Source organism: Lontra canadensis, unplaced genomic scaffold, assembly GCF_010015895.1.
Source record: "Lontra canadensis isolate GAN:19392208 unplaced genomic scaffold, GSC_riverotter_1.0 scaffold9, whole genome shotgun sequence".
In the NCBI taxonomy this organism is placed as follows: Eukaryota; Metazoa; Chordata; class Mammalia; order Carnivora; family Mustelidae; genus Lontra; species Lontra canadensis.
The window spans coordinates 34,109,296-34,126,861 of NW_022631003.1; the positions used below are offsets into that span (position 1 = coordinate 34,109,296).

Below are 17,566 nucleotides of genomic sequence, written 5' to 3' on the forward strand. Positions count from 1 at the left end.
TTATTGAGTTGGAAGGTACTCGTTCAGGAATTTCAGGTTTGTAGAGATTTTGGAAAAGTACTTAAAATTCTACTTCTATTTTTCTTTCTAATTTCCATCATAACCACTTTGTATTAAAGGCAGGCATGCAAATATGCAGGAAAATTGTAGGTCTTCTTGAACTTTGAGACATCCATTTTGGCAAAGTGGGAGGCACACGTTTGGATAAATTTGTATGGACCCCCTTCCATTTGGGTGCTTAGTCTGAACCGCCAAACTTCAGAATTTTCACATGTTTAATATACCAAGGTGGGTTCAAACAGCCCATTAGTATAAGGCGTATTTTTGAAACTGTTGACATTTGGCTACTGTTCTTTCATCCACTGTTCTGTAGTCTTGACAGAAACTTGGTTTAACTTGCGGAGAGAAAGTGAAAGACAGAGAAAGGTGTCTCTATGAAGTGCCCCGGAGAGAAGCAGAACTCCTGCAAGGCAACATGTAGGCATCGAGTGTGACACTGTATTAACCTTTTTAATGGACGTATGTAATAAAGCGACATGTAAATGGAGCACAAGGGGAGATATGACACTATATCTGGAAAAGGATAAAACAGTTGGTTGAATACTGGGCTATTATAGCAGTTTGCAAACCTTGGATAAACTCAGTCAGCGGTTGTATAATTGGTTATTCAATCCCGACCCTTGTTCACAGCTCAAAGCCAGGAACACTGAGACCTGTTGCCAATTTGAGTGAATATAGTGACTGTACTCGGCCGGGGCTAACATTGGAGCCAGGCCTTTTCCTGTGGGCTGCTTTCCACCATGTCTGGGACTGGCTCAGTGACAGTGGGTCTTTTGTTGTGAAAGGCCGGCTGGTACTCCCCTCCTTTGCAAAATGTCTAACAGCTACACAAATATAAGAAAATAGGAAAAGGGACTTACTGTAGCTTTTCTCTTAGTAAGTTAATGTGAAGTTATTAGTTTTCCTTTCTTTATTTTTCTTTTCCTTTTTTTTCTTCTTCTTTTTTTTTTTTTCTTTGCTCTTTTTTGGGGAAAGTCTGAGTGAAGTAAATCAACCGAAAGAATGCTTTAAAAGCCTGCTTCTAGATAAGAATTGAATCTTGGTAGTTCTGGATTAGAATATGGTATGTATGGATAAATTTATAGTAATTGGATTCACAAAAATGGGTTTCTGAATATTTTTACTTCTCCTCCTCTCTCCGGTGAACCTTCATGTACTGAGAAGTTTGTTTTTACTGAATATCTCCTCCATGACTGAAAGATATAGCATGTTTATAAACCTGTTACGAGTTTAACTTTATGAAAACAAGGACCCTACTACCTTCTCTGCCCAAACACACTGGAGAGAAGCCAACAGACTCACCACTCACTGTTGCTAGTCTAGTAAAATTTGAGAAATAAATCAGTGAAGATTTTGATTTGAGTGTGTGGTATAAAGAATGCCCAGTCTTCTTACAGTGCCCAATTCATAAAGGAATCTGTAACAAGCTTGCAGTATTTGCCAGTTAGGTGCTGCTTACTGATAGGGTGACAGTTCCCAGCTGCAATCAATTATGCTTCCATTATTTCTGTTGTTTAAACATGCCGTGGAAGACTAGTTCAGAGCATTTCACAAAGTGTATCTTAGTTCCAAAACAAAGTAAAGAGCATGTTAAAAACAGAAAAAACAGAAAAAAAAAAAACACAAATACATTCTAAATCGCGATTTTTTTTTTTCTGAGAGTCTTTATAATCTCTTTGCCACCCCTCTCACCTCTCTGATTCCACCCCACACACCCAGCATTTATAAAAATCACACACACAACACATAGTGTTTGATTTAATGCTGGGTTGCAATTCAATCAAGAGACTGCTGAGGTCATATAATATAAATGGCCACAGTACTTCTTGGCTTGGTTATAGCCTTGATCATTCAGGGCTTTGTTTTTGTTAATTGAGTAGGCTCCTGCTGGGTGGGGGGGGGAGCACCTAAATATTTTGGACTATATGTCACTAAAAAGAAGTTGGAGTCTAGAAGGTAGTGGTGCGGGGGAGAGGTGGAGGAGGGGAGGTTTCTGCAGTGGACGAGGGAAAAGGAAAGACTTGTTCTGAAACCATGACAGGACAAAGGAAAAAGAAGCAAATTGTTTTTGAATAGAAAATTAATCATTGAAAAGGGACTGGCTGTTGTGAAGCAAACATAAAAATAGAGGAGCATTTAACTTGAAATATATGAGAAAAAGCACTATAGAAACTCCAACAGAGGCATTTAATGGAAAATACACCTGGTCATCTCATTATAAGTACATCCCTGGGAGCCAAGTGTTATGAGCATTAGTAAGAAGGTGGTATTATAAAAAATTTGATTATAATCAAGCTTAATGTATTTGAGGCTTAATAAAAGTATTGTATGGCGGTAGTGAGTATCATGGCATAATAGAGACCTCTTAGTATTGGATTGTTCATAAGTTTTGTATTTCATAATGTTGATCTGTGGAGGCCTTTGCTTCCTGATGGGAAAATAGGAACTTGTATGGGAAAAGGGATCACAGAATCATAGACCGGCCCCTATTAACCCCAGAGAATGTAATTCAACATATATCTTATCATCTTAATCTCCAAATATTCTTTTCGTTTAGATTATAATGCAATATTGTATATAACAAACAGATGTCTCCCCTAGGTCACTGTTTGTAATTTAGTAAATTGTAGGTGTCCAACTGGAGAGTCTAGAGCTGCCGGTGAAGAATGAATGTCTGAGATGCCTCATTAATTTAATGTAGGTAAGAGGCTGGTGGGCTTAAAGGATTTGGTAGTAGCCCCATTGAGAACTACCTAAATGTAATTCAGATAGTGTGGAATAAACTTTTTTTTTCCCTATTATTTTTCCCCTCCATGCTGTGAAACCTCACTGATCATTATTTTTTAGGCACTTAATATGTCACGACAAAAAAAAAAAAAAAAAAAAAGGAAAAAAGATAAAAATACACAGAAAGGCTAAAATATGTATGAAAACAAGAGTTTTGATTAAACTCAAATCAAGTATTTTTTAAAGGTGTTGGGTTTTAGTTTTTATACAGCTCCATTTGGCACGGAACTCTTCACATGTTTTGAGATTTGGCTTTGCTGCTTTATAATTTTGAAGGTGCTGCGCTATAATCTGAACAATTTGCTGAGAAGAAAAGAGAGAAATAAATAACCCAGGTTTTACATCTTGAACTCTGGACCAGAATAATAAATCGACACCTACTGTATAATTGGGAAACCTGTTAGATTATGTATCTACTTTAATGTAATTTAAAAATTTTGGAAATATTCTTATAAAGAATTTAATCCCCTCATCAAAGTAATTTCTCATTCTTTGGTAGCTGCCATGGAACAATGATGTTTTTTCTTTCTCTCTTTAGAAATGGAAAACTATATATATTTTTTAAATTTCATGAGCATAAATGTTAAGTACATAATGCACCTTTTAACATTAACCTGTTTGAAATAATAAAGATCAGTTTTGATTGTTACAAATTTACTGCAAACACAAGTTTAGTTTACACAATTTCTTGCAGTAAATTATTTGCCTTCAGCAAATAGGATTATAGACAGCTACAATACTTGGAATGATTTATTTATTATGCTTATAATTCAACTGAAGATCTCAACTACTATTATTGAAACACTTTTAATTCATAAAAATGATTAAATATGTGTTTCTAATTTATCATCATTGTTCACAATGTTTTATGTAAATCTTCTTCCCAGAGGAATTACAAGATTTTTCAGAAGAGTTGAGGGCAGTGAAGGCTTTTTGTAACCATCTTCAGGATTCATCCTGGTGTTCACTTTGGATGGGAGATCTGATGTCCTGTAACAGGGACCCTGTGGGCCTTAAACACACTCTGGACCTTTTTGTGAAAACTGAGATAGCAGCTTCCTGGAGTTTCCGTGTCCCTCAGGGAAAATTCCCAGAGATATGAACACTTTTGAATTTCTGACCTGAGCAACACAGACTTCGGTGGCTTTTGAAAGACCATTCCCAATTTTGTAAAAACTTGCTCTCTGACACTCAGGTCAGAAAATTGGGTGGTCACTTTACTGGATTCATCCATCCTTTGGGATGAAATATTGACCTATATCTTAATTTTTTAATTACTGCCATTTCATTGTACTTCACTAAAATCCCTAGGCTGTTCTAAGTAAGTTTTTTTCCCCCTACCTCTCTTAATTTTATTCTATTAAATCAGTGGATCATTAGGAAAACATGGGATACACATGATAGTGTGGTGAACATCCCTTGAACCCTTCCCACCCCCCTTTTTTCTCTTCGGGTACATTTCTGATGAGATATCTACAAGATAATTTAATATCATAAATGTGATATTAAATATATGTGTATGTGAAAGAGAAAGATTTAAGGGATATATATTTCTGTCTTTTGTTTATTACATACATGGGAGTTAAGTTGTTCAATGATTACTTCAGGAAGGCTAAGAGTAAGAGAAAGAAGGGGGTATTCAATAGATCTCTCTTTTCTATTCTATTCTGTCTCCCTAGATATTTCTCTGTCCTTTCAAATGTGTTCCTCTCAGTTATTAGATTTGAGACATGATTCTATAGATGCTATAGATTGATTTTTTTTTTAAAGATTTTACTTATTTATTTGACAGAGATCACAAGTAGGCAGAGAGGGAGACAGAGAGAGAGGGGGAAGCAGGCTCCCTGCCGAGCAGAAAGCCTGATGCGGGACTCGATCCCAGGACTCTGGGCTCATGACCTGAGCCAAAGGCAGAGGCTTTAACCCACTGAGCCACCCAGGCGCCCTAGATTGATGTTTTTAATATACTAAAATGGGTGCCTGGGTGGCTCAGTTTTTAAGTGGCTATCTTCAGCTCAGGTTATGATCCCTGGGTCCTGGGATGGAGCCCCACATAGGGCTCCCTGCTCAGTGGGGAGTCTGCTTCTCCCTCTTCCTCTGCTGCTCCCCCTGCTTGGCTCTCTCTCTCTCTCTAGGCCAAATAAATAAATAAAATCTTTAGAAAAAAGAATGTAGAAAAATAAACAGCAATGCTTCTGTGCTACAGAAATTCCTATTAATTATATTCAAGGTAGAGATGATTTTCCTTTCTACCATTAACATCCTTTCTAGTATTAATAACTTGTTGTCCTCCCATTCCTTTAAATGAATAATCAGGATACTATCCCACTCATTCTTCTCTGATTTACCATATTGCTTTCAAGGTTATTCTACTGTTCTTCTCTGAACCTTAGTTTTCAACCATGAAAAGAGGATGCCCTTGTCGTTTAGCTGACATCTTAGGAGCTTCTCTTTTTTCTTCGCTGCTTACATAAACATAGGTACCTCTCTTATTATGTGTGTAGTACATTGCTTTAAATAATATATATATACATGAATATGCATGTGGTCACATGATTAATGATCCCTTAAGATTTTTAAACAAAATTTTTGTTCCCAAGACTCCAGTAATAATAATTCTTTATTTCTCCCCCTCCTTTTTAAAAAAGATTTTATTTAATTATTTGACAGAGATCACAAGTAGGCAGAGAGGCAGGCAGAGAGAGAGAGAGAAAGGAGGAGGAAGCAGGCTCCTCTCTGAGCAGAGAGCCTGATGCAGGGCTCAGTCCCAGCACCCTGAGATCATGACCTGAGCCGAAGGCAGAGGCTTTAACCCACTGAGCCACCCAGGTGCCCCTATTTTCCCTCTTTTTAATAAATAAAGCATATATCAGCTCCTGGTATATCATTATTGCATTTTACTGTGACTTTTTTTCCCCTTTGAATTACTGTATCTCATTGAGTTGTGAAATAGAAAACTATTGGAATGTATTTGAATTTTTTTTGTTGCTGATGTTTAAATTATTACTCAAATGACACTGTGATGTTAGTAAAATTCTTTTACCTTTTTGTAAGAAGAATTCAATATATTCTACTTCACATCTTAACCACTTGAAAAAAGTTTTCAAGTTTCTGAAAATGTAATAGAATGTCTTTATCCATATTGTTATACCCCAAATCGGTTTTCTCATCAAAAAATTACCTCAGGTATTAGGAAAGTGCAGATTCCTGGGATTCAACCAGAACAGAAAGAGCTAAACTCTCCAATAGCCCTGGAATTTTTCCATTTAAAGAAGTTTCCCAATGACTATGAACTTCAAGGGGATAGGGTCCACTTCTATTTTGCTCCTGTTAATATCCCCATGCCTGCAAAAACATACAGTATCTATTCTTTGTTGAATTAATCCATTCTACTATGCTTATTCATAAACTTATCTTTTAATTTAACTTTACATTGATAGTGTGACTTAATTCATATTATTTTCCTAATTACAGACAAGATGAGAAATTGGCCCTATTTTTGGAAAGTATTGCTTAGTAGGCATTTTTTTTTATAGCTGGTTTGATTGATAAACAGACTATTTTTGAACTCTTTATGGTAATACTACAAAAGTAGCGTTTAGGAAAAAGTCTCTCAGCACATTTTATTTGCCATTCATTAGTGTAATAATTAAAAAAGGCATGTTCTCCTTGTTTTTACTTCAGTAAATGAAACAATAAAAGAGAAACCCAGTGACACCATAGCAATTTGAGTCAAACCTTTAGTGTTTGGTCACTGTTAGTCTATCCATCCATCCCAGGAGACAGTGAATTTTTTTGAAGTGTGGAGGCCATGTCTTAGTGCCTATCACTGTGCCAAAGTAGTAGCTTAATAGATGATTTGTTAAGTAAATGAATAAATAAATAGAGTATAATGCCTCCTGATCTTCTGTGTGTATCCACGTGTGTGAACTATGCAAAATAATGGAAAGGGCAGTATCCGATTTTTTAAAAGTAGTCTGATAGCTCTAATAGTACATTATCCTGCTAAAAGCAAAGGTAATCATTTTGTATATTCCTTCAGTTAAGAAATTAAAAGAATATACCAATAGATTCTCCAAGCCCACTTTTATACCCACTGACTTTTGACATTGAGAACGCCAAGTCTCCGGTGATACAGGAAAAATGAAAAATAAACTATGCTTTTCCCTTTTTCTATTTATCCAGACTTGTATCTTTTTTGTTTGCTTCCTTTTTGTCCTTTTTCTCCCCCACTTGTTCTTCCTTAAATGAAAATGTTTCTTAAAGGGGACTCTTACAGGTTGTTGTTTGGCTCTTCTGCATTCGGGGGTGGTGGGGAGGAGGGGGTCAAGCCATATCATAGCTAATGCAGGACTGTAGCTTTTGTTGTTGATTAGTGTCTAAGCTTGTGAACATTAAATGCCATTTTGGAAATCAAATTATTGTATTTTCTAATCTAAAATTACTCTAAAAATGACGCGATCCAAAATCCATGAAAGGTTACGAGAGACCAAATATAACAAGTTGTTAAGGCAGATGGACTACTTCGGTGGAGAAGGATATGTGCAAACTTAGATATATGATTTTAAGCAAATCAGGGGATATTTTTCTTAATTTTAAAATCCGGTGCAATGTATTAGAACATAAAAATATAATTTGAATTGTAAGTAGCTTTTCAGCTCAACTGTTCAACTACCTGCATATCACAATCTCTGATTTATTATATGAATCATGTCAGTTTTTATTGTTCATATCTTTTCAGGCATCTGGCAAGCCGAGATTGCGATTTGTTTTCACATATGTTGTGATAGGGAAGATTCAGGATGTGTAGTGGGTTAGCATCAGGCTGTATGCGCTTTAATTCTCACTTCCAGTGGTAAAACATTCTGTCATATTTTTAAAGTATTGGAATTCTTATTCTAATGTATGTTAAGTGGTTTTCTATTTCTATGCTTTTTGTATCTCCTTTATCATCCCTACCGCCCACTTCCACAATTTTAAACAACAACAATAACAAAATTGTACAAATACAATCATTAATTTTCATTCTCATCATGGTCTTAGATATCTAATTAAATGGATGATTATGTGAATACAACCTTTTATAGTACGATAATTGCTTCATTTATAATTCAAATACATATTTAGGTAATTCTTTTCCTAAATATATCAGTAGGCATATGTAATTTGCTTAAAGCCATGCATTTTTATCTTTACTAAGCTACGATGTGTTTAAGCTATCTTAAACTCCTGTTTGTAAATTTATCTTGTGAAACTAAGACTTTGCGTTAAATATGTCTCTCATTCTCATATACCTTTTGCTATGACTTATTTCTTACGGTTTGTCTTCTATTTTTCTTTCTTTCTCTATCTCACATATCCACAGTTGAGAAAATAGTATTTCATATAAAACTTATGGAGGATAAAATAAATAAAACTTTTTTAAAAACTTATGAAGAGTAAGTTTTGTTGTAATCGGCATCTAAGAAATTTGGTTATCTGGGGAATAAAATAGAAACATGTAGTCAGGAAAAATTTTGGGCGGGGGAATGCTTTAACTTTTTTAAGTTGACTATTACTGATACATATACTCAGGAACATCTTCCTCTCAAATTTCTTCCATCACATTACTTTTGCTTTTCTATTCTACCCCTCTTGCCTTGGTAGTAACCCCTGGCTTCCTCCTACCCTCCACTGTCACCCCTCCTATTGTAATGAATGACTACAATTCATGTTTCCCCACCCACACTTTGCTGACATCATAAATTATTTGGATACAAATGGACAATATTCATTAGCTGTGCACTTTCTGAAAGAGCCTTACACAGGAGTGTGGCACTCTCTCATTTTTATTAAAAGTTAAAATGCTTTTGCTGTCATGGGGGTTGGGGTGAGTTAGCCATGATAGAGGACAGGGCTACAATGCTAATAAATAAAAATAATAACTGTTACCGCTGGTTGAGTGACCCTGGGAAAAGAGCACTACAAAGCTATTTGTCCTTCCCTTTCACTTGTCAACAGCACTGGCTTAAAAGCTTTAGCCATTTTTGAGGATGTAATAGGACCTATGGAATGTTAGAAAGACAACCTGTCCAAAAAAAAAAAAAAAAAAAAAATCAGGCAAAGATTAGTTGAGTATTTTTGTGTATCTGTGCTGTTTTGGGACAGTACATATATGAACTTCACAGGAGTAATAACTTCCCTTGTCTCTCATGATACTATGCCTTATTCTGTATCATCTTTATTGGCTGAACCAACTAAAAAATTCATAGGGATGGTAGATAATCAGTGAAACTAAGGATTATGGGTCATAACCCTCAAAATGTAGAGACAAAATGTAGAGACAGAGCTATCATCCTTTGGTGAGGTTTTTGAATTCTGGGTTGTTTTAGTGATGTGCAAAATGAAGCATATGTATATATATTTCATTTGCTTTTTTGGAGCAGTTCTTTTGGGTGGTCATATATTAAGTTGCAGTTGTAATGCTAGTAACATTTTTAAGTGTTACTGTGCGCCCAGCGGTGTTTTAAGAGCTTTACATAAATTATCTCATTTAGTTATTTTGACAACCTTATGTGGTAAGTGCAGTTATTCCCATTTACAGATGAGTCAGTTGAAGCATAGCGAGGTTAAACTACTTGCCAAAGGTCACAAAACTAGTGAGTGATGGAGTCAGGTTGTATGATATTAAGGCTTTTTTAATGTTCAGCAGCACAACATTAGTGAGATTTTGTGCATGAGGAACACTTCTTTGCAGCTCTTTTTTTAAATGCTGCCTCTAAATTAGTTAATGTTATTTTTTGCTAGGATCTAAATTTTGAAACTAAGATAAAACATAGTGTTGCATGAAAGTATACTTAATTTTCTGAGTGATAGAGTAAATAAAATCATATAGCCTCCTAAGTCTCTCTTTTAATGAATTTTTTTTTTAAATGTGGAGAATATAGAGCCATCTTGTGAGGAATAAACCCAAAGTTATTGAGATGTAGTAATTATATCATATTGATTATGACATGTTTAATCATGTAATGCAAAAATATTCCTTTAAAATATGGTATAAGATTAAAAATAACTGGACAGGTGTGTTAATAGTTTCAGCTTGTGCAGTGAGAAAATTTAAGCTTGTAACTGTTGATTTAAATATTGCAATATTCCAAAAATTGATTGCACATTAAACATTTTAAAACTTGAGTCAGCAGGCCAAATTTTTTTTTCCCCTTTCTGTTAACAAGCTCTTATTAACTTTCAAGTGGAAACAAACAAGTATTTTGGCACCACTAAAAGTAAAGTATTTGTAGAGCTTAATTCACTTTAGGATAATTACATATAAAAATGAGGCTTATTGAAATTCTAATGCTTTGGAATTTCAGATGTGTTCCTCTTGTGTGTTGTGGTATGTATTATTTTTTAATGTTTCCTAGAAGAAGTTGATATTTTCCGTGGCAGACTAGCTGTAGTGCTTGGCAAATGGGAATGTTATAAAGCCCAGTGGTCTTTGGTGGACAAATAACTTTTCAGATATATAAAAGTTTTACATTACTAACATTACATTGTTTAGTATTTGCCCCAAAATATTGTCTAGGCCTGTGCATATCGTCAACAAGAATTAAACTCTTACAGACATATGATTTCTAGATGTGGCCCAATCTTCCCCCTCAAAAACAATCTTCCTATCAGTAATTGAATAATTAAATGGCAACACATTGAATTATAATTGCTTTTTGAAGAAAAATGTATTTGGCCAAGTGTTCTAACTTGGGTTTATTTTTCAGTTTTATGTTGGTCATCAAGTGAAAGCTTGCAACGGGAGAATACTGAGTTAACAACACCCAATTCAGAGATCAGTTGCCCAGATCAACTCTCATATAATAATTGTTTAAAACTAGATGAGGCGAATAAAACTGGACTAACATTTCATTTTTGAAAAGTTTGACTGTTAAAAGAACTTGTTACTGTGTGTGGCATATTGAAAAGAACACTGAACTAGGAATTAGGCTTCAGGTCCTACCTTCATCATTAATTAGATTTATGATCTTAGGCATATTTTAACCTTAGTTTACAATTTCAGTCCATAAAATGAAGAATTTGGTCTAGACTATAACCCAAATTGTATGAGCAAAACAGTCATCTCCCAACACTGATTTCCTTGGTCAGATATTTAAATAACACTATATAATCCATAATTCACTTAATGATTGATGGTCTCTTAGCCCATAAACAGTTCTAAATCTTGTAGAAGTGAAATGTAAATTTGTGGAATGTAATTAGACTAACATGACAATGGAATGCTTATTTTGTTTGTTTTGGTTTTAAGTAACCAAACAATTTGTGTTCCATTTATGTCCAGTGTCTTTTATTTAGTAAATTACTTTGATGAAATGCTTATCTAAATGATATCTAAAGATCCCTACAAGATTAAAATTCTGATTCTATGATGTGAATAATTGACATATGCTTTTACTTCTTGACTTTGAAGAGGTATTGCTGTAGTTTGAAGTTTAGACATACTGTTGTTCCTCCCAAAACACAATTCCCATCCCTAAACGTGCAACCTATCACATGTCAGGAATAACACAGTTTAGGTTAAACTACAGAATTCAAGTATAAACAGTGGTAGATTTGGTAAGAACTAACTCCGGGGACTTTGTTTAAAAAGTCAGATTATTACACATACATATTTTTTCCTTGTTCGATTTTTCAATGAGCTCTGCCACTGCAGCTCAAGGGAGATTAAGGGAGAAAACCTACATAAACACAAAGCAAAACCCTGAGCTTGTGTGTAAAGCTACCGCGCTGGAGCGAATGTGGTTTAATTCTTGGCACTGGCAGCTTGTTGGAGAATTACAATATGTTGGCATGAGTCTTTAGGTCTCATTGTTCCAGATGAGGGAGTCAGTCTTAAGAGTGTTTGGCACTGAAGGGAAAAAGGAGTGAGAGTTATAGGGAATGAACAGGCCCTAAAGAGGCAGGATGCTGTTGTAACAATGGCTGGCACAGTTGGGGGGGCCATTCACTGGTGGTGATTGCCATAGGCATTGATGTGAAGAAACATATGTGAGCAAAAGAGGCAAGGGTAAGGAAGGAAAATCAAGCAAACATATCAAAAGGGTCCTGATAGCATAAAGAGACAAAAGTAATCCAATTAGAGTCATCCTAATATTAATGGATTGACTGATTAGGATATCTGTCATCACCCTCTAATTTATCTGATAGCTTATTTCTTACCATTTTTTAAAAATTTTAAAATATGTACACATATATGTTTCCCTTAAAGGAAGAGATCCCTGAATTAAAAGGCCCTGGCTTTGTATTCCCTCTGTTCTACTCTCTGGCTAGGGGATTCTGGGAAGAACATCTTTCTGAGCCTTAGTTTTCTCATCTGCAAAATGGGTGTAATAACAATGCATACCATTGACAATCCTGTTGTGTCTGACAGCATTATATAAACTGAAATACTATGCAACTAATAAGAGGTACTATTATGTCTCACACTTATTTTAATATAGGGAGCACTAGTTTTCATTTTGACGGTAGTTGCGATACTTCAATGTTGGTCTCAGGAGAATCTGTAAAGGCACTTATAATAAAACTGTGGCACATCTTAATGTGAAAATGATGGATAATCCAGAATTTGAACTTCTGGAAAATAAGTATGTCCACAAACATACTATACCTACTCACAGTATAAAATATAATTCTACATGTATTAAAAAAAAATCTCCTTTTAGAAAATGGAATATTTAGCAGATAACTACTATCTTTTTTAATCCATAAACACTGAAGCAACACTTATATAATTGTGTCAAATTTCACTCTAATCACATTCACACATTTAATGAACAGGTGTATTATAAATATTGGGATTTTGCCATTTGGTCTTTTACAGTTTTTGTCATTTATATTCTCTAGTCATTTATATTTTCAGAGAAATTCAGTCATTGGTACCGTGCATCCACTGTGTTCATTATGACCTTTGTGAACTCATCATTAACCGTCTTCATTAGCATCCGTGGTGAAATCATTTCTTAACCACCTCTTCAGTGGAGACAGTAGCCTTTGGAAGAATACTGGATGTGGATTCCCTTCAAGCTCTTTATTTTATAGTAGTTCAAATAAAGAAGGGAAGTGGGTGAAATGATATGCTTTTGGTCCCCCCTGACCTTGGGATCCACTAGGTTGAACTTAGCTCCCTATGGGCAACTTCTCAAAATAATCTTCTGAATTAGATATTTCCCTAAGCTTTGGTTTCTTAAGTGGTAAACAAATGCACCAATACCTAATTCAGAAGATTATTATGAGAAGTTTGAGATACCACATGTAAAGGACCTGGTACACTGCTTAGCACTTAGTCCTCAAAATAGTAGCTATCATTATCATTTCATTGTTGACAAGAGAGTTTGGAATTTGTAGGCAAAACAAAACAAAACAAAACAAAACAAAAAATCTTACTTCAAAAAGTCAGCTCTGCCCATTACATTTTGTAAGACCTCAGACAAGTCCCTTTTTTTTTCTGCTTTTGTTCTTAACCTGTGTGGTGGATGTAATAACACAATCTGAATCTTCAGGTATCGGTTATGTTAAATGAGAGACTACCAACAGGAAAAAGCATCTAACACAGTTCCTGGCGCATAGGCTGCTTGATAAATGTTTCTTGAATCTGCATTTAAAATATATACCTCATCCAAGTTGCAAATATTAGTGTCTTTCTTCATCCACACACATGACATCCCCGGGTTAGATATGTTTCTGATTTTACATCTTCCAAATTATTTGGTCTTAAAGAAGATTTACTCATTTTTCTGTAGTGTCTGTTCAAAGTCAGGGACTTGAAAAAGAAAAAAAAAAAACTGGCTCTGTATAGGAGCCTTCTATCTTTATGTAAGTTAATAAAGAGGCCAGGAATGTTCTGCAGGTTTCAGAATTCTGGCGGCTGTTACTTTAACTCTGCAACTTAGACAGAAGACTTCTGTTTCTTTATGAGCACACTACAGTGAATATTTTGTCTAGCTGCAGGGGAAAAGCTTTGTCATGGACTTTGCAGACAATAGCCTTAAAAGTAAAATGGTCTGCTTTTGGTGCCGGGAGGTTCAGGGGCCCATTGTTAGTGCACAATGGATTTCTATTGCTGCATTCCTGCTTTGCAAAGGTTTGTTAGCTTTTAATGACTGACAGTACTCTATTGCAAATACCGTATTGGCTGTGCCCTGTTTACATGCTACTCAAGAATTTTTGTGGAGTGCTGGAAAAAAGAAACAGTGGTGTTTGTTTGACCTACTCTGATAAGGTTTAAAAAATGATTTCGCTCATGAAGCGTTTACTGGGAATGTAGAAACATTGGAAATCCGTGTAGAAGTGTTTTAAAGTTACTTTTAAAGCCTCAATGAACAGAAATATTGATTACAGTAAGAGATTTAAGCCGTTTTATTACTCAGAGTTGTCATTACCATTTTTAAAACCGCTATGGTACAGAAAGAGAGAGATTTTAAGAAAAAGTAACTTCTTAAGATCTGTCTTCCTTAAAATGTAAGAAATGGAGATACCTTGTAACAAAGGAAAAAAAAAATCTTACACATTCCGTAGTAAATTGCATAGTAAATGTGTACACAGTAATTGTGGTAGGGGTGTGTGTGTGTGTGTGTGTGTGTGTGTGTGTATGTCCCATATGTATAGACTGCAGACTGTGTGAAGCACTAACCACTCAGAGCCTTTCACCATTTTATTTTCCAGAAGTTTTTGACATCTGAAAAAAAAAAATTCCATATTGTCATGGTTTTTCCAAGGAAATTTCACCTCCACTTTGTTGAAAACTCCACATGGGCTTTGTGACTCTGACAGCCAATGGCTGTAAGAAGGAGGACTGAGAGAAGTAGATAGCATTAGCCAAAGATGATGATGATGCCTTAAAATGCATTTCACTGTGGGGAAAATGAACCAGTTTCTAATAATCTTATGGTCTCTAGGCCAGACGGTCCCTTTGATAAGTTAACATGTACTCCCTTTATGCTCCTGGTAGGGGGTAAACAAATGTCGGAACAAACACAAATACACATAAACACCAATGTGGAGAATGGCAGGGTATGTCTTAGATCCAGATAATAAGTGTGGGTATTGTTATTTAGATGGAGCATACTGGGACACTTATCTTTTAGTACACTCCATTTTCTCACTGAATGCAGTGCTAATCGTGGGATTGAAAGCCATTGTAATTGTGTACCCATCTAAACGCTGACAAGAATATACAATTACATTGTTTGGAATTGAGTTTAATGTTTGGGAGTTTTATTAGCATTTATGTTTACTTATACATTAAAATTCAACACAAAAGAAGAGGTCAAAAACCGTGTGATGTAGAGAAACAAATATCAGACTTTAGCATAACCTTGCTCTTTAAAATATATGTGCCTTGTCTCAGTACTGGGCATTTTAAAAGAATGTGAGACAAATCTGAAATAAGCAAATAATAGGTTTCCATTTAAGGCATTACTCACTTTTCTAGATTTTGCAATCTTTGTAAAGCTTCTTTTATACCAACTTCTTCTTCTTCTTCTTTTTTTTTTTTTTTAGTGTTCACGGTACTGGCAAATCTTTCCACAGTGTGCTTACCACCATACGATGTTAAACACATATTATAAAGTGGATGTAATTGTAAACACACAGAGGGATATAATTACATGTAGCAGATTTAAGAGCTAATTCTTTGCCTTTTTTTTTTGCTCTGCATTTTATCAACATAATTATTTTTTGACTGCACACTAACACCCTGAAATTGACAAGCATCTATTATAGCAGGAATTTGTTCACCAAATTGAAAAACAATGAACTGCAGGTTTATATGTACCCATTGTCATAAAGAATTAGTACGGCTTTGTTCCGCAAGAGGAAAAAGCTAATGATTTTGAAACAGCAGGTGACAAAACACATTTTTTTCCCCCCTGTTATCAGTTTGTTGATGAAGTCATTATGAACTGGGGCCCGGATAGGGATGGCCTTATTTTTAGCAGATAGACTTTTAATGAGCTGCATTATAAAGATAGTCATGTTGATTTGCTTACATTTTTTTTTTCCTTTACTTAGAAACCCCCAGTATTGAAAAGCTACTCTCAAAGGACTGGAAAGACAAACTTCTTGCAATGGGATCAGGGAACTTTGGTGAAATAAAAGGTAATGTATCTGAAATTATTTTGATGTGAAATGTACAAAAATGAAGTTTATGTTTTGAAATATAACAGTGATACAGTGCTCCCCTGCCCCGCATCTCCCTCCTGCTCCATGCATTCTCTGTCTTTGGTGTTTCTTTTTTCTAGCTTGAAAGTGGATCTATCAGAGTGCTTGTTTTCTCTTTGTTTATGCCTTATTAGATAAATGGAATGTCAGTTTAATAGAATCATCCTCATTGTATCCTCAAAAGGCTTTGGTTTTCATCATTTAAAAAAATTTTTTTAAATGATTTACCTTGTAAGTAAGAATGTATTTCTATCAGGGTTAAAAACTGCCCATTATGAGATGATTTTATGCATTCTACATATTAGAAGTGTGGAGGTACATAATCTACCTTTAAAACTAGAAATGATGAATGGAGAAAGCTTCATAAAAGATTGTTTTTTACTAACGAGAGCAACATTTTTGGTTTTGTTTTATTTGAATCCGACACTTCATACAACTAAGAGGAAAAGTCTATGTAGACTTTGTCATACTGAATATTCATATCTTAATAAACTTTTACTAATTACAGTGAGAGAGGGTTTAATTTCTCATATAAAAAATAGAGATAAATGGTCATTTCAGTTCATTTTAGTGTGTTTTCTCAAAGTGTAGTAGGCAGGCTATGGTTTTCTATTTGTTGCCAATAGCATGCTTGATTCTGAGTTCTAAAGGATTGATTTTGAGAAAAAAATACTTATTCATCAATATTAAAATATTTAGTTATATATTACTCTATATTTTTTGGTAGAAGCTGAATATATTTAAAATATCACCAGATTTATATTAATATACATGTAGAAATATGTGTATAAATAACTTTTTTGCATATGTATGTATGGGCACGTGTTCTCCCGATGAAAAAGGCGATTGTCTTTCTTACGGCTCTACTGCTCTGGAGCTTCCTGGCGAAAGGCAGGACACTAGCATCCCAGCATTTGGAAACTTACAGAAAATGCTGGACTGAGCCTTTCACTTTTCATCCATTCTGTTTGAAGTTTATATATATTCAGGTTATGATGAAGTTTGCTTTGGTGGTGAGAGAATGAATGGTGCTAATGAGCACATTCAGTAACCAAAATCTATAATGGAATCAAATTCAAACAGATAATACTTTATATGCCTTAAAGAGCTTGAAGACCAAGTTTAAACAGAACAGAGAAATTTCTCTTCCGAGGCAGTAGATCCTTTACATTATTATGTTGGATTTTTAACCCATTTGCACCCAGGATACAGGATGTGTTCTCTCCAAGGTTCTTTATTCTCCTCTGACCTAGGTGATAACTGAGAGTAGAGCAGAGAAGACCGCGTGTTCCAAGCCTTGTGATCTCGTTCCATTGGAGGACAAACATTTTTCCCTCCCTCGTTTTCTTCACAAGTCAGACTTAAAAGCAGCCCCAGCAGTGATGATAAGCTTGGAGGAAAGCAGCTCCGCTCTCCTTTCAGGCTTGCCTGTGGGGTTAGTTCAGGAAGCTGCAGTACGGTCAAAAGAAGTCCCGTCTTTAATTTTGAGTTTTTTAAGCTTTACGTTCAGAGCATA

The 17,566-nt window shown here is 35.2% G+C and overlaps 1 protein-coding gene across 11 annotated transcripts in view; it reads left to right on the top strand.

Moving 5' to 3' along the window:
• Positions 1-17,566, top strand: part of SOX5 (SRY-box transcription factor 5) — a 976,694-nt gene that overhangs the window by 746,842 nt on the left and 212,286 nt on the right. For all 11 annotated transcript variants that reach the window (XM_032855263.1, XM_032855265.1, XM_032855259.1 and 8 more), the window contains one exon: positions 15,901-15,987. In XM_032855263.1, the coding sequence (XP_032711154.1) occupies positions 15,901-15,987 (87 nt within the window). The remainder of the gene's footprint in view (positions 1-15,900; positions 15,988-17,566) is intronic.